The 21,050-nt window shown below is 45.6% G+C and overlaps 1 protein-coding gene across 3 annotated transcripts in view; it reads right to left on the reverse strand.

Moving 5' to 3' along the window:
* DNAI1 (dynein axonemal intermediate chain 1) overlaps positions 1 to 21,050 on the reverse strand; it is a 305,324-nt gene that overhangs the window by 167,474 nt on the left and 116,800 nt on the right. For 2 of the 3 annotated variants that reach the window (XM_039543625.1, XM_039543628.1), the window contains exon 14: positions 847 to 936. The exons of the other annotated variant lie outside the window; for it this stretch is intronic. In XM_039543625.1, coding sequence (XP_039399559.1) covers positions 847 to 936 — 90 coding nt within the window. The remainder of the gene's footprint in view (positions 1 to 846; positions 937 to 21,050) is intronic. 3 annotated transcript variants of the gene reach the window in all.

Raw genomic sequence — 21,050 nt, forward strand, 5'->3', positions numbered from 1 at the left:
TCTGACCTCTTTAGTTCATCATTTCCTAAAAGGGTGATTTTTTGGTAGTGGAAGGGAAAATAGAAAGAGGTCCATTCTACAGTCAGCTCTCTCATTAACGGTGGATGTTCTGTGCATTGAATCACACTAGATTCTGGCAACTTCAAAGCAACTTGGTGAAAGACAACCCCTTGCGCCGAGAGCCCACTGATCTGCACACAGCCTGCTTACCAATGCTGCATGCAGGACCAAGGGTTTGGTGCTCAAAGAGGTGTGGGCTGTCCCTGTTCACTTCATGTAGTTAACACTAAAACCCAATGACAAGTTTTAAAGGCTCACATTGGAACTATTGCACTGTTGATCATTAACAACCTCTTCTTTTCATGCCTAACTCATTATTATAAGTTTCAGAATAGCAGCTGTGTTAGTCTGTATCTGCAAAAAGAACAGGAGTACTTGTGGCACCTTAGAGACTCACAAATTTATTTGAGCGTGGGCTGTAGCCCACGAAAGCTTATGCTCAAATAAATTTGTTAGTCCCTAAGGTGCCACAAGAACTCCTGTTCTCATTATTATAACACTGTTGTTTGCAGTGTTCTTGAAGCCGGGTTGGTCTTAGGACATGAAAGAGACAAGGTGGGGGAGGTAATATCTTTCCTTGGACCAACTTCTGTTGGCGAGAGAGAAGTTTTTAACCTACGCAGAGCTCTTCTTCAGGGCTGGGCCTTCCCAACAGAAGTTGATATAATAATGAGAGAGGCAAGGTGGCTGAGGTCATTAGTGCACTTGATATATTATTACTTTTGAACTTTATAAATAATTTGCTTCAATTCGGCAAGGGAGAAGATATCACAACATAACATTTACCTTAACTAAAGTCCATGATACAATCCGCCCATCTGAAGAGATGGAGAAGAAGTTCAAATTATTATCCAGGTCATCCTTCTGCCATTTGACCTAAAAAAACCCAAACACAACACTCATTGTTGGCATGGAAGCACTCAGCAGGGGATAACTACAGAGCAGTCGGTAAGATGGAGGTTTCAAATCACATGGAGATATACCTATCTCATAGAACTGGATGGGACCCTGAAAGGTCACTGAGTCCAGCCCCCTGCCTCCACTAGCAGGACCAAGTACTGATTTCTGCCCCAGATTGCCCCCTCAAGGACTGAACTCACAAACCTGGGGTTAGCAGGCCAATGCTCAAATCACTGAGTTCCCCCTCTAAATGAATGAGTTTCCTTTCAGTTGAAGCACTCCACATTTAGCACTACCCCATTGGCACCCCCTCTTGCAGCTGACTAGGGGCTGAAGAGGATAAAGGGAGCCTGATGGGACAGACTTTGGTCCTATTCACACTCACCTGTTTTTCCTAGACGGTTTTATAAGCAGCCAACATCATACAGTATTTCAACCTTCTTATCAGCCCCTCTCTGTCACTCTTGTGGCTAGTTCTTTCCAGCTGTGATATCAGAGGCAGAGTCTAGTCATCCAGATCAGACTTGCCACAGAAGTGAGACACAAGAGGTTCTTCCGCACACTGAAACCCTCTGCCACTCTCCCCCTCTGCAGTGCATTGACCCTGCGATCCAATCCATGCAGGCAGAGCCCTGCACCCATGTGAGGCTCTGTTGATTTCAATGGGACTCCATTTGGGCAACCTTTTACACCCCCACAGAATCCAGCTGAAGTCAATGGGAGGCAAGCATCCGCCTGTACAGCTCAAACTGCAGGATGGGGGCGTAAGGGATCGGTAAGAAAGCGTTGGTGTTTTAATGCTGCTTGAACAATCGGGGGCTTTGCTTATCGGCTCACCAGGATACGGCCTGTGCTGTCTACGTCTCTACAGCACCTACCAGCAGCGGGTTTTGGACACAATCACAATTAAGTTGTGGAAAAATTCTAGCACTAGATTCACAAAAGGAGTTAGGCACCTAATTGCCACTTCAGGTGCCAAAATCCCAGAATCAGTCCCCACAAAACCCCCGCTCAGCTACCCTCAAACACTGTAGGTGTCTAAACTCCCTTAGTGCCTGAATGTTTGCAGTAAAGGTTCTGCAGGTGCCTATGTTTCTGCTTCTGTGCGTGGACACTGAAACCCCACCCCAGTCACCTGGGCAGCTAAACGGCAGAGCGATGCCCAGTCCAGGAGAGCGTAGGCACGCCTCTGCTCGGCTCACCTGCTGGGCCTGGTCCAGTCGGCATGCTCTAAACAAGCTTACCAGACTGGGTCCTGCACAAGAGCTCACAGACAACAGCTGGAGGGGAGGAGCTCCCTCAGCACTTGTAGCCCAAGGATTGGCATCCTCACCAGCCCGTGTTCACTATTCAAATATCCCCTGATGCACAAACACCACTGCTGATTTATCTGGAGCCCTCCCTTGCGTTACTGCCCTTGCTCTACCTGTACCTGGATGGGAGGACTTCAGAGCCTGGGCCCCTTTGCAAGCATTAAATTCAAGTAAAGAAATACATTGAAGAATCAAGACATCTTTCAATGTATTGCAGGAGGGATCAGATGCCCGAGTATAAATACATTCCTGTTGACGGGCTGGCTACAGCTCCTGTTGAAGTCAATAGGAGCATTGCAATAGATTTCAATGAAAACAGGATGGGGCCCTGTGTGGTGTCTATTGGGACATTTATACTCAAGGAATGAGATTCAGTCCTGTGCAGAGGGACCCAAGGGGCATAAGTGGTGCCTAGGCCTTGCGCTAGAGGAAATTTCACCCTTCACATAAATAACTAAAAGGGTAAATTCTCTCTACTACTTCAGAGCATTTATCTGCCTGCTAAGAAGATTTGCCTTTTGAATGTGACTGCTCAGTGACAGAGATTAGAACAAGGATAAATATTCTGAGATTTATAAGAGACATTTCAGTGAGACTAAAAGCACCAAGATTGATCCAATTTTCTGATCCTGAAATCCAATAAGACTGACGAGTAAAGGATGACCTGTCACAACATCTGCCCACTTACAGTTCTGGGGGCATCGATCAGCAGAGCATGGGCACAATAACTTACAAAGACTGCTCCTATGATTTCAATGGGGTATTTGTCTCTGTCCGAGTACCACAGAAGATCTATTTCTCTAAACATCATACATTAAAAATTAATCAGATTATTGCAGAGCATACCAAATACTTCATCTACGACAATCTATTTAGGTGGCATCTATTTCCAAAAAGGAAGCTGTATTCTCAATATTGTAATTATGGGTACTTGGCTTTTTGGTATTGCTCCCTTGGGGAAAAAAGTGTTGATCCTATAAAAAAAAGTTGTTTGTATTATGAAGCCCTATAGAGCATGAAAACTAAGCAACAGACTCACTGAAGAGAAATTAATCCTCTAGTGAAAAACACACTGTTCTGAGGAACTAAAAATGAAAGTTGAGGAAATCCATTTCAGCATATTTTGATATGCTCCCTATATGGCCATGACATATGATTGAAAACGGAGTAGCAGGCTTATAACTCTTGGACCAGAAGGGCTATCGTATGAGCGGCAACTATTACAAGTCACAGGCAGTACGTGCCAGCACTGCTCTGTTCTATCTTGCATAAATGGAATTGCACAATATGATATACCCAAAAATAAAAGTGCTAATTACGTTAGAGTCGCTTCTTTTCAATGCTATGTATCGAGAGCGCTGTTTTGCAATGCATCAAAATTGCTAAGAGCATCCATTTCAGATCCATCTACCTAGGGCAGCACACATTGATGACAATGGTTGTCAGCGTTGGATACTCCCTTAGTCAGACCCCTTCATCTGATGCTAAGGAAGATGAGCCAGATCCATTGTCGACACTGTTACAGAAGTGTGATTGAGAGTATGTTCCACCCGGTCTCTGTCACGCTCTCCGTAATGGTTGCTTCACGTATGCTAGCTGCTAAGCTGTTCTCTGAATTAGTGAAGGGGTGGCAAGGCCAGCTGGTGGCTGACAGCTTTAAAAATCAGGCCCTAGGTATCTAAAGTTGGGCACCTAAAATGGAGAAACTGCAAATTAAAGGCTGCTTTTGAAAATGGAGCCTAAACTTTAACTTATCATCATATAACAAGCTCTTCTTCATTTGTCCAACCCACTGAGGTAATCCCCCCACCCCTTAACTCACGTACACCTTCTTCAACCCATCTCCTCCTCAAAGGCCTGGAGAAACAGAGAAGCCTTTAAGGCCAACTGATTCAGACTGAAGTCAGGGAAGCAACATCCTGAGTCGAGATATTCTCATAGAAAAGACCTGCCACCATGCCACCAAAGTACTACTGCCTAAACAAGAGGGCCGTTCACTCCAGAGTCTCAGTGCAGGATCACACTGGGAGAAAACGGTTTCTAAGGTAGCCAAGACAGAAAACATTTAGAATTTACAGATCAAAAACAACTTGAATTGTTTGGGGCAGAGAGAAGAAATGGAGAAATTTGTACTGTGACCTCTCCAAATCTTTCACCCTTTAAAAGGATTTTGTGGTTCATTTTTGTATCTTTTAAAACTTTCCCTTGTTTTCAACCCAGACAGTTCGTGAGAACTTGAGAGTGAAATTGCCTAAAATCTGTCCATAAACAAAACCAAAACTGAACAGGCAGCTCAAAGAAAGGCCAAGTTCAGAGTAACAAGTAAAATAAATGCACAAGAGTCAATGAGATTTTTTAAATTATTCAGCATTACTGAGTAAGATGTTATTAGTAACAAGCAAGGAAATGTGTTTGTTTTTTCCTTTTAATGTGCTCTTTAACCTATTTTTGAGCAATGCATAAATAGTCTGTGGAACTCATTGCCACAAGCTGCAGTTGAGGCAAGAGCTTACCAGAATTCCAAAAGGACTGAATATTTATACAGATAATGACAATATATAAAGTTACACTTGATGGGATAAAAGGAAAATAAAGGGTATAAACCTTCATCCTCACCAAGGTTGGCAAGTCACTTCCCCTATAAACAGATTATTCTCTAATCTATTAGAAGGATACTAGCACCTTCCTTTCAAGAAGCTTCTACTGGTTACTTCTGGAGACAGGATACCAGACTAGGTGGACCACTTGTCTGAATGGGAATGAAAATTCCTATCATCCTGACAGTGTCCCTTTACAAGAAATGGTGAGCAAGTTTAGCATTTGTTAAACGTAAGGATGTTTGCTGCTAGCTTCATTAAAACATAATTGGCCACATTTTTCCCTGGTATGTCTGACTTCAATCCTTTGCAGGCAGCCACTGTGATACTTCCCCTCCACAGTTCTGCCAATGCCTCTCAAATCTCTGAGGAGAACACCGGTTATTACAGGCATGAACCCCTCTCGTAGAATCTTGCGATCATGACAAACTGTGTGACATGCCTCTTGACGTGCCAAGGCCCTGAATGTGAGACAATGTGTGACAGACACACACTGAGGAAAACAAAGATTATTCATGCAGGAAATCTAAAATGCTGTGCAATTCCTTCCTATGATATCAATAACTCTTCTCTATATGCTCAGCTTCATAAGTCTTTATTTCTGCTGTAAATAATTTTCAGCAGGAGAAGTGAGGGGGGACCAAATTTAGGTTAAGTTTGGGACTAAAATGAGGGACATCCCTCTCTATGAGACATAAGTTACACAGTGGGTTTGGGATAAAGGAAAAGGCTGTGATGAGACCAGATGGCTCATTTTGACTCGGAAGCTAAGGAAGGACTTTAAATGGTTGTGATAGTTAATTGAAGATTTCAAATCCCACAACATTAGGTCACAATATCTCATTAAGTCACAGGGAGATGGCTGGGGTCACATCATTACTCAGAGTATCATCCCCACTACTACATGTGGTTTTGGAGGTAGAAACCCTGTCAGGTCATGGTACAGGCAGCACGAACAAAAGCAGATGAAATATAATGGCCTGTGTTGCCATAAGCAGGTATTGGCCATGAAACCTCTGCAAATAAAACTGACTTGAATTTATTCTCAGGTCCCTAATGGAAGTCTAATATTTTTAAGCTACCTCATTCTTTGTCCCCACCTTTGGGCCTCAGAAAATAAATAGTTTCCTAGCTTCAGAAATGGATGTTTTATCCAATTTAAAATTTGGTTTCACCTAGCATGAATTGCCTCATATCATGTTTAACCACATTGTGACTGCTTTGTTCACTCACTAGATTAGATTTCAGTAGTCTTCTTTGTACAGTAAATATGTCTTATGACTCTGAATGGAGACTGATGGAGTGATGCATATATAAATAATTAATCTGATTTACATAAAAACTCCAAAAACATATGCAATAGAAAAATATTCCTACAGTGAAAGTCTAGATACCCTTTTAAATGCAAATGTTTTCATCTATGACACTAATCCGCAGATGAGAGAACAGATTGGCAGAGCAGAATTCTCGGATGTGCTGCCGTCGTTTATCGAAGCATACACTGATGGTTTACTGTAAAATTATGAGACATGACAGAATGGATCCACTCAGCGCATTTATAAAGTAAACATTCCCCCACCTCAGTAACCATTCAATAGAGGCTGTCTGCTGTGAATGCCTCTTCCACTATGTGAACCAGTAATATTTAAATGTCTGTTTATACTGACTGCTTTAGGGAGAAAAAGCTTTAGACTCCAGAATTTACTTACCTTTCCTCTCTGCTTCTTGATGAATGTACAAACATCCAAAGGTCCCATTACTTCTCAGTCAACTTGTGCTTTCTTCATCTGTCTGGCAGGTTTAATACATCCCTTTGAGCTCCAAAGGTCCAATGCTATCTACAGTATGTTTAGGAACTCACTCCAATATCTCGTCCTTAACAGATTGCCTTTGCATCCATGGCTTTCCTTTTAATAAACATCCCAGATGAAGAGGGCCAGGGTGGCTCATGGGTTTGGTAAGGGGACATGAGAGCACCTGGCCTTTGGAGAAAGTGGTGAATTGGTGCAGTGGGCATGTAGGGTTGCCCACAGTAATCGTCACTGGGACCCCGCACACACACACCTGCACCCCAACCCCTTGGTCCAGCCCAGAGCCCCCTCCTACATCCCAAACCCCTCATCCCCAGCCCCACCCCAGAGTCTGCACCCCCAGCTCAGAGTCCATAGCCCCTCCCCAGCCCAGTGAAAGTGGAGGGAGGGGGGAATGGAACAAGCGGGGGGGATGGGGCCTCAGAGAAGGGGCAGAGCATGGGCAGGGGTGTTCAGTGTGGTGTGATTAGAAAGTTGGCAACCCTAGAACCAGGAAGGAGAGATTTTCAGCATGCTGCATTGATAACCTGAGGTACCACCTATGGAGGAGCAGAAAAGGAGCAGGAGCTGAGAATGAAGAGGGACCACTGTCTCCCAGCAAGTGGGAGACCTGTCACCAGCTCTCTTACTGAGGCTGTCAGTTGTTTGGTTGCTGGGCATGGAGCACTTTGACGGCTTTATTCTTGTGTAGGGGCAGCCAGTGTTTTCTCCTTTCTCAAGCGCAACTGGTGTCAGATGGCAGCCCCTTGCACGGGCACTAAGTTACAAATGCCTCCGCTGGTTTCAGTAGCATCAGGAAGCAAAAAGGCTCTGCTACAAGCCTTTCTGCTGTTTGCTTCTCTGCAGCTCTTGCAAGCTCTCTTTGCCAGCCAGCAAGAGAGGTAGCGCAGAACTCTGCTATGCCATCTCTGCCACAGCCAAGGCGGGGTGCTTTAAAGAGGACACCAGCACTGAGATTGTTCCAGTGTTATTTTAAGGACCCAGTATGGAGTAAATGCCATTGTCACCATTAGCCTGAGGAGAATGTTCCTTCAAAGAACATTTCTCTCTCAATGGTAGCACCAGTGGATTCTTCACTGGCTGCATCATTCTGGGAGTCACAGGGACTGATCTTCCTCTCTCACACCCCAGGAGTAACTCCACTAAAACCAAGTGTAATGGTCCTCACTCAGAGTCTGGGTGGGGAGCATGGCCTAGTGGCCATGGCCACAACCCCTGGCTGCCTATGGGGAGGGGAGCCCAGGACCTCCACTCCACCAGGCTCCAACCCAGGACCCTTTAGGCTACCAGTGGTCTGGCAACCAAGGCTGCTTAAGGGTGTCCTCCCTGGGCCTCTTCCTCTCATCCTGCCCCAGCTTAGTCCACTTGGTGGGGAAATCCAAATCAAAAGAAATAAGGGAGTTACCAGTGGCCAAGGTGCACAGGATACTTCCCTCTCTGGTTGTCTCTGGGGTGGGTCCTCCCTTTCCTCAGGGAAGGGCCCCTTTGGGGGCAGCTGTGTCAGAATCTTTAGGCTTCCCACTGCACTGCTGGAGCTATAAGCTGCTTATCTGCTCACTTCCAACTCTACCACCCAAATGAGCAATTCCCTACCTTTTAATTCCTCCATCAGATGGAGCATTTGGTGCAGGTGTGGCAGGGCAGGGTTGGCTGAGCCCAAAATAATCAAAGAATACCAGGGTTGGAAGGGACCTCAGGAGGTCATCTAGTGCAGCCCCCTGCTCAAAGCAGGCCCAACCCCAACTAAATCATCCCAGCCAGGGCTTTGTCAAGCCTGACTGTAGCAGGGTGGTTGCCCCACTCCCGCCTTAAAGGGCTTAGAACAGCCCAGGAGAGGGCTGTGATTGGGGAAGCAGCCTCAGCTGGGGCCACACCCCAAACAGAACACAGCTGGCCCTTATAAAAGGGCCGCGAGCCAGGCACTCAGACTCTCTCTCTGCCTTTAGAGGGAGAAGGGCCTGGTTGTCAGGGAAGGTGGAGCAGGGCTTGGGGAAGGTAAGAGGAGCTGGGGAGCTCTAGCTTGGACACCCCCAAGGCTGTGGCCTAGTGGGAGGCCAAATAGGTACTGGGGTTGCAGAGGGCAGCCTATGGGTAGGTGGAGCAGCAAGCCCAAACCCTCCTTGCCAGTGATGAGTGGCAATCATACTGCAGTCTGCCCCAATGAATGGGGGCTAGATGGGGACTGGCAGTAGCCAAGACTGAGACTAGGTGGGGATTGGTGGGTGGGGGTTCCCTGGGTAGGGGAGACCCATTGAGACTGTGGGGGTACTGCAAGGGGCAGAACCCCAGTGGAAAGGGGCACTGGGGTCTGGGAGGGACACGGGGACCCAGCAAGGTGAGATGGGCCTGCAGAGGGTGCTCCAAGGCTGTGAACTGTTACACTGACCTTAAAAACCTCTAAGGAAGGAGATTCCACCCCCTCCCTAGGTAACCCATTCCAGCGCCCATAACCCCTTGTTGCCCTGTATGATGTTTGTACACCCCATCATACCAAGTAATGACAGTATAAGACCCACAGAAGCTAGAGCAGAATCAGCCCCACAGCAGGGGTATATTCACATGCAGCACATACACTTTTGATAGAAAAGGTCAGGAATTATGGGCGGCGGATGGGCCCCCGCTGGGGAGAGGCTAGCCCCACCCCTTCTGCACGAGGCCCCACCCCCCATGGCAGGATCCTTGAGCCCCCCTGTACCGCTGCTCCCCTGCAGTCGAGAAGCTCCGGACCGGATGGAACCTAAAGCGGTCCCCCCGCTGCCAGGGAAGCCCTGGGCTGGCCCCAGATGGCTGACTGACCCACGCCCTGGCCGAGAAGCCCTAACGGTGCCAGCCAGATGGTTGACCCCAGCATAGGGCCTGTCCAAGCAGCTGCAGCCGCGCTGGCCAGCCAGCCAACTGCAGACCCAGACCAGCCCAAGCAGCCCCAGACGATTGATCCCAGCTCCAGCCACCAGTTAACCCCAGCCCTGGGCCAGAGAATGGGGAAACACCGTGCCCCTGCCTCCCCCCACCAGCAGCAGAACACTGATCTTTTTATATATGCCATGCAGGTTCTGAGGCAGCTGAGGAGGTAGTATCTGCTACGCAGCTTCCTGGGTGCATCAGTAATCTCTCTGGAGTTCAGGGAGATACTGATGAACCCAGGAAGCTGCATAGCAGATACTTCCACCTTAGCTACCCTGGAATCTGCATAGAACATAATAATAAGCAAAAACCAGCAACCCGGCATCCCCTGACAGTGGCTCCAGCCTATTATACCTGCCACCCATGGCAGCAATGAAGTAGTGTTCTCTCTCTGACAGAGAACGTCAGGCCAGTGATATTAGACTAACACACAGGGAAGTGGCACTGAATTGAATAGAGAGAATCAGGGTGACATTCAAACAGCAAGCTCAGGGCCCAGGCAGCCCTTAAGCTTGTGAAACTGAGATTTATCTAAGGGAAGCAGTGGCTGAGCTATAAACAGAGCGAGACAAGGCAGACCCCACTTTCAGTTTTTCTTCCTGCTGGGATTTGGCTGTTCTGGTTTGTGAGCTCACAGTATATTACTAAGAGCCTATTTGCTTATCCCCTCCTAGCACACAGCACTTCCTATTGTCCTGGCTTGGCTTATAGCCATGGAGCAGAAACAGCAAGGAAACCGGAAACTAGGTTCTCACTTATTTGTCCTTATCAGTGGTTGGGGCACTTATGGCACCCTAGATATGATATGCAGCTAACATCCCGTACAACAGAGGCCAGCACTGCTCTTATGTATTTAACCAGATGCAATTCCTGGCTCACACGCCCAATTCTGACTCTGCTCAATGAACAGGAGTTCCAATTTACAGGCCAAATATTAAGTTTCACCTTCTGTGTGTAGGGACTGCAAACGGCGCACAGCAGGAAGGCTTGCATCCAAATCCTGGGGATGGCTGGTGCTATGGAAATCAGAGGCAGGGTCTGTAATGGTGTTTGACAGAAAGCCCCCACCGGAGCAGAGCCCTACCGATTTGCATCACCAGCGGGGGAGTCAGGTGGTTGGCCTGCCAGATGCCGAGTCGTGCCTCCTACCCAGCACTGAGTGGAGGCTGCTCAGCAACTCACAGGATTCTGGCCTGGCAGAGGTTAGAGAGAAGTTGGGAGGTGTAGCTCCACTAGCATCCACAGACTGCGTGGAGGCTCACACCAGTTGAGGATCAGGCCCAGCCAGTTCTGTTTTGTTGTTGTATCTAGAAAGCACTGCACTCAGGTCGCACTCCCATCTTATACACACACCTGCATCCTCTGGGTAAAGTTCAAACTTAACCCCTGCCTGAGGGTTCTTTTATTGTTAATTTTACATAAGTTTCTGTCACAGCTTGCACTTAGCTGTGTTCCCTGCAGGAGTCCTCTGTCCCTGCCTCGACTTCCCCCTCTCAGAGAAACACGCAAACCTTTTTGCATCCTAGGTTGGTGTTTTTAAGACCCACCTGGTCTGACTGCCAGCATGACGCAGGAGAATCTCTATGCAAGCTCCTAGAATCTGACCCCCTATGTCCACTTCCAGAGTTTTAGACAGGAGCAGTCCTAAATTCAGGATTCCAAACATCCTTCCTTATGATTAAATGAATGAGTCGCCTCTTCCCCTGTTACCTTGAACTTTCAGGCTGAGATTTTCCAGCCTCTCAATGCCTGAAGGGGCTTTGCAAATCAGAGCCTCAAGAAATAATGTTACTACCACTACTAAGTGAAGGGGAAAAGCTTACACCTAGAACATGGACACTAAAAAAGAAACCCAAGTCTGAAAAAGCCACAATCCGATAATTAACTGTACTTAAAATGGAGAGGGAGACAAAGCAGCACAAAACAAAAATCTATTGATCTAGCAGCAGCCAGACCAGAAGAAGGACAGAGAGCCCAGCATTTGTATGCAAGTACAGAGGGGAAAAAAACCATCAGAGCAGAACTCCCTTTTCAGATAAATGTTACATGATGTTCCAGGAAGGCTTCTGGTGGTTTACAAGAGAATTCAGACCTGACAGAATGTGTATCCAAGTTGTGGTTTAAAAAAAAGCTATTGTACCAAGTATAAAATCTAAATCTTCAGGAGCTACGGCCTCACACTGCCTTGATGAAATACAACATCTGCGCTAAAGATCAGAGATCCTGTTCATTAATGGCAAAGACACTTAGGAGAAAAATTCTGGCACTTTACCTCATTTAACCTTAAAGTGAAATGGGTCCAAAAGTTCCTTAAGAGAAGAAAATTTTGAAATCAAAATGCTGCAAAGATTTTCTCGAAAGGTTCTATCTATTCATGTCCAACATTTTGTGTCATCTCTGGTTGGCTAGGACACTTTATCCCAATGTGGTGAATGATTACCTCATACTCCTCGGCTGGGCTATAACAATGCGACACCTGGGCACGAAGCCTTCTGTGCTTAGGGAACTCCACCTGGTACAGGATGTTGCAGCGCATCTCCTCAGCAACTCAGTGAACACATCAAACCTGTCCTTTGCTCTCTACACTGGCTTCCCATAGAACATTGAATCAAGTTCAAAGTCTCAGTCCTTATCTTCAAAGTGCTCCATGTCCTAGGCTCAGGATATTTAAAAGATAGACTAAAGTGCTGGGATGGTCAACAACTTGACTCCTCTGGCCCAGTGGAGTGCTCCACAACAAGGTAAAGCTCATCTGTGTGGGAGACAGAACTTTCTCAGGGACTGTGGCGTCACCTCTCTGAGGACTATCCCAACCCTACCCACCTTATGCGCCAAGACCTGCCTTTTCTAACAGACATACAACTCTGTGTGTGTGTGTGTGTGTGTACACCTTCAAAACCAAAACGCTCCCCTGTACACACTTCTCTCTGTTATGTTGCTTAATGCACTACTGGAAGGCACTCAGATTCTATGGGGCAGTATAAGAATCTGTGTAGAATAGCTGATTAGTACTGGAGGTAGCACTTACTGTTATGAGTAGTGCTGCTGTGAATGGCTTTAGTGACTCAGCCAGTCAATGAGAGAGCCAGGACTCAAACACTGATTTCCTGACACCCAGTCTAGTGCCTTAGCTCCAAGACCATCCTCCTTTAGCACGTGAATGCTCTCCTCATTCTTCAGCAGTTTTGTGCACATGCCAGACTGAGTTAAGCAAAATCTCTGTGACAGGATACAGGGGTAATACCTGGTCCCCAGTACACAAGGGGTTAACTTCAGCTTCTCTTTCCCCCTCCTTTGACCGGGTGTTCAAGGCTAGGGCTGTAAGAAAAGCTACTGGGGAGAGACAAAGGGGAAAGCAGGGCTCCCAGTGGAGGCTCTGAGATGAATCCTTCTCTGATGTTCTTTTTGCTTATCTTACTCTGATTGGTTTATGTAGACTCTCTCCTGCTCCACAGTCCTTACCGCCTGCTGCTGGCTCTGCTCTGTCATCCACCTGTTTACATCCACCTATCTCCCAGCTTTAAAGCCCACCCAAGAAGTCCTGTCTACTTGAACCCCACCTCACTGTTTTCTGGCTTTACTGATTTCAGATCTCTCATACTCTCCCCTCCTCTCCAAATTACTGTCTGCACAGGTCTCGCCCGCTGTAGTAAAGACCCCCTAGTAACATTAAGCTAAGTAACACCTCTTCTTGTCAACTGTTGGGAACGGGCCACATCCACCCTCATTGAATTGGCCTCGTTAGCACTGAGCCCCCCACCTGGCAAGACAACTCCTAGCTTTTCATGTGCTGTATATTTATACCTGCCTACTGTATTTTTCACTCCATGCATCTGATGAAGTAGGTTCTAGCCCACGAAAGCTTGTGCCCAAATACATTTGTTAGTCTCTAAGGTGCCACAAGGACTCCTCATTCTTTTTACTAAGCTTTGGGGGTGGCAGTTAAATATATACAAAGGTTACTGTGGCTTGATGTGTCTGCAAAGTAACCAGGGAGACCCTACAAACAACTCTATTAACTGCAAGTGTGCATGGAGAGAGCTGAGACCGTTCCCAGAATGCTAATCTTTATCTATTCACCTTGCTGCCAACCTTAACATAAGAACATAAGAACATAAGAAAGGCCGTACCGGGTAAGACCAAAGGTCCATCTAGCCCAGTATCTGTCTACCGACAGTGGCCAATGCCAGGTGCCCCTGAGGGAGTGAACCTAACAGGCAATGATCAAGTGATCTCTCTCCTGCCATCCATCTCCATCCTCTGACGAACAGAGGCTAGGGACACCATTCTTACCCATCCTGGCTAATAGCCATTTATGGACTTAGCCACCATGAATTTATCCAGTCCCCTTTTAAACATTGTTATAGTCCTAGCCTTCACAACCTCCTCAGGTAAGGAGTTCCACAAGTTGACTGTGAAGAAGAACTTCCTTTTATTTGTTTTAAACCTGCTGCCTATTAATTTCATTTGGTGACCCCTAGTTCTTGTATTATGGGAATAAGTAAATAACTTTTCCTTATCCACTTTCTCAACATCACTCATGATTTTATATACCTCTATCATGTCCCCCCTTAGTCTCCTCTTTTCCAAACTGAAGAGTCCTAGCCTCTTTAATCTTTCCTCATATGGGACCCTCTCTAAACCCCTAATCATTTTAGTTGCTCTTTTCTGAACCTTTTCTAGTGCTAGAATATCTTTTTTGAGGTGAGGAGACCACATCTGTACACAGTATTCGAGATGTGGGCGTACCATGGATTTATATCAGGGCAATAATATATTCTCAGTCTTATTCTCTATCCCCTTTTTAATTATTCCTAACATCCTGTTTGCTTTTTGACCGCCTCTGCACACTGCGTGGACATCTTCAGAGAACTATCCACGATAACTCCAAGATCGTTTTCCTGACTCGTTGTAGCTAAATTAGCCCCCATCATGTTGTATGTATAGTTGGGGTTATTTTTTCCAATGTGCATTACTTTACATTTATCCACATTAAATTTCATTTGCCATTTTGTTGCCCAATCACTTAGTTTTGTGAGATCTTTTGAAGTTCTTCACAATCTGCTTTGGTCTTAACTATCTTGAGTAGTTTAGTGTCATCTGCAAACTTTGCCACCTCACTGTTTACCCTTTCTCCAGATCATTTATGAATAAATTGAATAAGATTGGTCCTAGGACTGACCCTTGGGAACACCACTAGTTACCCCTCTCCATTCTGAGAATTTACCATTAATTCCTACCCTTTGTTCCCTGTCCTTTAACCAGTTCTCAATCCATGAAAGGACCTTCCCTTTTATCCCATGACAGCTTAATTTACGTAAGAGCCTTTGGTGAGGGACCTTGTCAAAGGCTTTCTGGAAATCTAAGTACACTATGTCTACCGGCTCCCCTTGTCCACATGTTTGTTGACCTCTTCAAAGAACTCTAATAGATTAGTAAGACACGATTTCCCTTTACAGAAACCATGTTGACTATTGCTCAAGAGTTTATGTTTTTCTATGTGTCTGACAATTTTATTCTTTACTATTGTTTCAACTAATTTGGACTTACCGGTCTGTAATTGCCAGGATCATTTAAATATTGGCGTTACATTAGCTAACTTCCAGTCATTGGGTAAGGACAGGTTACAAACCTTGGTTAATAGTTCACATTTGAGTTCTTTCAGAACTCTTGGGTGAATGCCATCTGGTCCTGGTGACTTGTTAATGTTGAGTTTATCAATTAAATCCAAAACCTCCTCTAGTGACACTTCAATCTGTGACCGTTCCTCAGATTTGTCACCTACAAAAGCCAGCTCAGGTTTGGGAATCTCCTAACATCCTCAGCCGTGAAGACTGAAGCAAAGAATCCATTTAGTTTCTCCGCAATGACTTTATCATCTTTAAGCGCTCCTTTTGTATTTTCATCACCAAGGGCCCCACTGGTTGTTTAGCAGGCTTCCTGCTTCTGATGTACTTAAAAACATTTTGTTATTACCTTTGAGTTTTTGGCTAGCCGTTCTTCAAACTCCTCTTTGGCTTTTCTTATTACACTCTTGCACTTAAGTTGGCAGTGTTTGTGCTCCTTTCTATTTGCCTCACTGGGATTTGACTTCCACTTTTTAAAGGAAGTCTTTTATCTCTCACTGCTTCTTTTACATGGTTGTTAAGCCACGGTGGCTCTTTTAGTTCTTTTACTGTTTTTCTTAATTTGGGGTATACATTGAAGTTGGGCCTCTATTATGGTGTCTTTAAAAGGGCCCATGCAACTTGCAGGGATTTCACTTTAGTCACTGTACCTTTTAACTTTTGTCTAACTAACCCCTCATTTCTGTATAGTTCCCCTTTGAAATTAAAGGCCACAGTGTTGGGCAGTTGAGATGTTCTTCCCACCACAGGGATGTTGAATGCTATTGTATTATGGTCACTATTTCCAAGCGGTCCTGCTATAGTTACCTCTCGCCCACTCAGGATTAAATCTAGAGTCGCCTCCCCTTGTGGGTTCCGTACCAGCTGCTCCATGAAGCAGTCATTTAAAGTATCGAGAAATTTTATCTCTGCATTTCGTCCTGAAGTGAAAATGTTCCCAGTCAATATGGGGATAATTGAAATCCCCACTATTATTGGGTACTTAATTTTGATAGCCTCTCTAATTTCCCTTAGCATTTCATCATCACTATTACTGTCCTGGTCAGGTGGTCGATAATAGATCCCTACTGTTATATTTTTACTAGAGCATGAAATTTCTATCCATAGAGACTCTATGGAACCTGTGGATTCGCCTAAGATTTTTACTTCATTTGAATCTACACTTTCTTTAACATATAGTGCCACTCCTCCCCCTGCACGGACTGTTCTGTCCTTCCGATATATTTTGTAGAATGATTGTGTCCCATTGATTGGTCTCAGTCCACCAGGTTTCTGTGATGCCTATTATATCTATATCCTCCTTTATCACAAGGCACTCTAGTTCACCCATCTTATTATTTAGACTTCTGGCATTTGTGTACAAGCACTTTAAAACTTGTCCCTGTTTATTAGCCTGCCTTTTTCTGATGTGCCAGATTCTTTTTATGTGATTGTTTATCATCTGATCCGGCCCTTACATTATACTTCTCATTCCTCTGCTCCTGACTATAACCTGGAGATTCTCTATCATCAGACTCTCCCCAAGAGAAGTCTGTGTCCGATCCACACGCTCCTCTGCAGCAGTCGGCTTTCCCCCATCTCCTAGTTTAAAAACTGCTCTACAACCTTTTTAATGTTTAGTGCCAGCAGTCTGGTTCCACTTTGGTTTAGGTGGAGCCCATCTCTCCTGTATAGGCTCCTCCCATCCCAGAAGTTTCCCCAGTTCCTAATGAACGTGAACCCCTCCTCTCTACACCATCGTCTCATCCACGCATTGAGACTCTGCAGCTCTGCCTGCCTACCTGGGAACTGGGAGCATTTCTGAAAATGCCACCATAGAGGTCCTGGATTTCAGTCTCTTCCCTAGCAGCCTAAATTTGGCTTCCAGGACATCTCTCCAACCCTTCCCTATGTCATTGGTACCTACATGTACCACGACCACCGGCTCCTCCCGGCACTACACATAAGTCTATCTAGATGCCTCGAGATCCGCAACCTTCGCACCAGGCAGGCAAGTCACCATACGGTTCTCCCGGTCATCACAGACCCAGCTATCTACATTTCTAATAATCGAATCTCCCATTACTAACACCTGCCTTTTCCTAGAAACTGGAGTTCCCTCCCCCGGAGAGGCAACCTCAGTGCGAGAGGCAACCCCAGAACCATCTGGAAGGAGGGTCCCAACTATGGGAAGGTTTCCCTCTGCTCCCATTGACTGCTCTACTTCCCTGGGCCCTTCTTCCTCCTCAACAGCACAGGAGCTGTCTGGACAATTCTACAGTGTCCCGGAAGGCCTCATCAACATACCTCTCTGCCTCTCTCAGCTCCTCCAGTTCCGCCACCCTGGCCTCCAAAGTCCGTACATGGTCTCTGAGGGTCACACCGACTGCACACATACGCCACCCGGCCACAGGGCAGGTAATCATACATGCGACAGTCAGTGCAATAAACTGGATAGCCCCCACTCTGCTGCTGTGGAAACCTTCTAACCTTCTAACCTTTCCTTCTTCCCTTCTGTTTTCCCACCAAACTCCTCATTAGCCTGAAGCTCTGCTGCTTCGGATCCTATCTCATAAACAGAAACCAGCCACAGAGGCCATTTGTCTGACTGGGTTTTAATGTGGCAGGTTTAGAAGGAAATTGCCAATCATCAGAAGGGTAACGGTTACTTGGTGCGACAGTGGGTTATTGATGAAGCACCTATCCTACTCTTAAGCACAGTTAATACAACTGGCACTAAGGAAGGCTGTTATTGTGCAGCTGTGCTCAATGGGAGGCAGGGGGAGAGGAAAGGGGGACAATGGTACATGCTGATTGTGATCCTGTTTTGTAACTGAACCAATTTATTGACATCAGTGAAATAAGAGTGAACATCTTTTTAAACGGGACTGGGAATGGCTTGGTGAAACACAAGATTCATTACAGAATCATGCAAGAACCTAGACAGAGCATAGAAATTAGAGATGCGAAAGCCCTTTTAGATCTCGTTGTCTTTGTCATTGTCACTGTAGGAACTTTGGCCCAGAATGTCAAAGGTATTTAGGCACCTACTTCCTATTTATTTCAAAGAGAGTTGATGCCTAAATATCACTGAGGATCTGAACTTTTCCCTATAATAGTCTCAAGTGTGTTTTATTTCAGAGTCCTAAAAGATGGGGCTTCCACAATTCCTATGGAGACACTACTGCCCAAGTTCCTACACCTCAGAGTTAGGCCATTTTCCCTGTTAAAGTACATATCTTTCCCCTGAAGAGTGGCTGGGCTCCTGTGTTTAGGCTGCCTCATTGAGCCCTCATCAGATTTAATATGTGAAGTAGAAAAGTGTTTTTTCTAACTGGCAGCTCTGGAAACTCAAATTGGGTCCAAAAATTCAGCTGTGTTCTGTCGACCTAGTGAGCCCCCACTGAGACAGACTATAAATGCAGTTGATTGAAGCATCCACCTTTCTGCGGTGTGGGGTCAACGTTCGGCAACTGGAACTTGGTTAACAATTGTGTTGATGAGCAAAGCAGCGTCAGAGTCCAGCTCCCACAACAGCATGGGCTCTGCGTTGTTACCAGGAGTAGTACTAAAACCTCGGTTCTGATGCTAACGTGTGATTAGAGCCATACACAGGTGGCAGCTCTGCTGAGTACGAAGCTGTATTACAAGCCATTTTGCACAGTAGAAATACACTTTGCAGTCGCAAACAGCTTCTATGATCAACCCCTTTTTCACAAGCTCAAGACTCCAAACTTTCCAAACCTTTTGAGCTGAACATGTCCATGAGTGATGTGTGCCTAAAGGTGACTTATTCTGGAAGGTTTGAGCAAAGTCCCTTCAGCTGCTGTGCAGGGATGGAAGAGTGACAAAAACACACTTTTTACCCATTATAAAAAATTCTAGCCATCATCTTTTTAAAAAGCCAGAGCCAAAGAAAAACCAGCTGAAATCTGAAACTTGCCGAGGAGAGAGAGTTCTTGCCAAGGAGAACGTCCTCTTGGTGGGGTGACAGTACGGCCTGGGGAGGCTGCTCAGAGGGCTTCTGCAGAGATGGTTAGCTCAGCCTATAGGATCTGTACCTCTTTTGCATCACAGATTTTGCATTTAGGGACCAAACTGTGGCACTTAACCCCTGGCTTGAGAAAGGGGGATGCATACTCCTCAGAGCACTTAAGTCAAGACAAGCCCCCTGGAACTAGCCCTGAACTGGATACAAACAAGGGTGTTGACCTTTTGGATCATTATTTCCATTTAAATGGGTTTTTTCCCCTAATCCTGCTCCAAGATGCATTTTCTTTTCAGGCATCTGCCCTCCAGTCACGACTCCAGCATAAGCTCTCAAGCCAAACAATAACACCAATAAAGGTGGGTAATTAGTGGCCTTGTCCCTCCCCCACCCAACCCATTCACCTCACATAAGATGTGAGCCTCAAGGTCTAATTAACATTAAATACCATTATCAAACATAGGCAATCTTCTTCTCTCCCTTTTTAATGATGAGACTAGCAAATTAAAGGCAAAGAACTATATTAACCTCCTGTGAATGGGCGATTTTTGCCTCGTGTCTTAGGATAGCAGAAGTTACTGTAACATTGCAAAGTTAGAATCTCAGTGAGTCAGGAGGACGTATAAGAGCTAAGGTTCCAACAGCTAGGTTAATTTGGCTGCACTACATAGATATTCTATATGTCTACAGGTATACGTGTTTTCTGTCCCTGTTTCTGGTGATAAATCAGTGGCCTAATATGTTATTGGCCTTTGTGACTGAACGTGTAACCTGAACATTGCATTGCCATAAACCAGAACTTTCTCATTTATATTGGAGTAGCTAGAGTGCAATACATGGAAGAGTCTTTCTCAATATAAAGGAAGCCATTACTGTACACGCAAGAAAAGTAGGGACCTGATGTTAAGAGAGCAAGTCTATATTTCGTCATCTTAAGCAACAGAGTCAGAAAATTTTAGCCATAGCTTTTTGCATGTAATAATGTGATATGTTAACACTGGCGTTGTTTTATGAAAATGCTTGTGATTCCTATGATAATACTAATTCCCTGAAGACTAAGTGATAAAAATGAGAGAACTGTCAGACTTTCTATTCTACTCCAAAGAACATTCACTTTCTACTTCTCCCTCTATTGCTAAAATACGTGCATTGTTTCAAAAAGAAAGAGCCAGGCAGCTCAGAGCAGAGGATCAGAACAGCGCATCTTAATTTTTTGGCAAAATTTCCCATTACCTTTCTAATGCTTATTTAAAAGTCATGGGCCAAATTCTGCAGTCCCTGCCAAGAGTAATGCCTCGGTAAGGACTGCAGGATTTGGGCCAAATGGAGAAATGGTACCCAACCTAGCTAAAGGCTTTTTAGGGGAACACAGGTGTCCTTAAATTACACTGGCGAAATGATAGTACCTCTTAGTGCTGAACGAGGATTAAGCAACAAGTGCTTCACTCAGATCAAAGGGCACTTCATGGCTCCCTTTCTCTCCAGTGAGGAAACAACACTGCCGCTGACACATGTCTGCAGTTCAGAGTCTCCCCTCACCTGTGCGCACAGAATTCATTCTCCCGACGGCTGTGCAGCTGGCTAGCACCACACTTGTTTTTATAATGCAGTTACTCAGCCTGTCGAGTCCTACTCCAAAAATACAGACACTTCAGCAGAGGGGGACATACTGAAATGGCCCTTTGCACTTTGGAAACATGGTAACAAGAAAGCAGGCTGCTGGCGTCTCTCCCCGGCCCAGGAAGGTTAGTCCAGGCCCAAAAGTCTGTACAGACCCTTCCTTCAGAGCACACTTTTAGTCTTCAAATACAAAACTGTGGTGTAACAAAGTTATTCCTCTGACCAAAGCAGGCAGTGGGGGCCCAGGTGCC

This window comes from Mauremys reevesii, linkage group 6 (assembly GCF_016161935.1).
Source record: "Mauremys reevesii isolate NIE-2019 linkage group 6, ASM1616193v1, whole genome shotgun sequence".
Lineage (NCBI taxonomy): Eukaryota > Metazoa > Chordata > Testudines > Geoemydidae > Mauremys > Mauremys reevesii.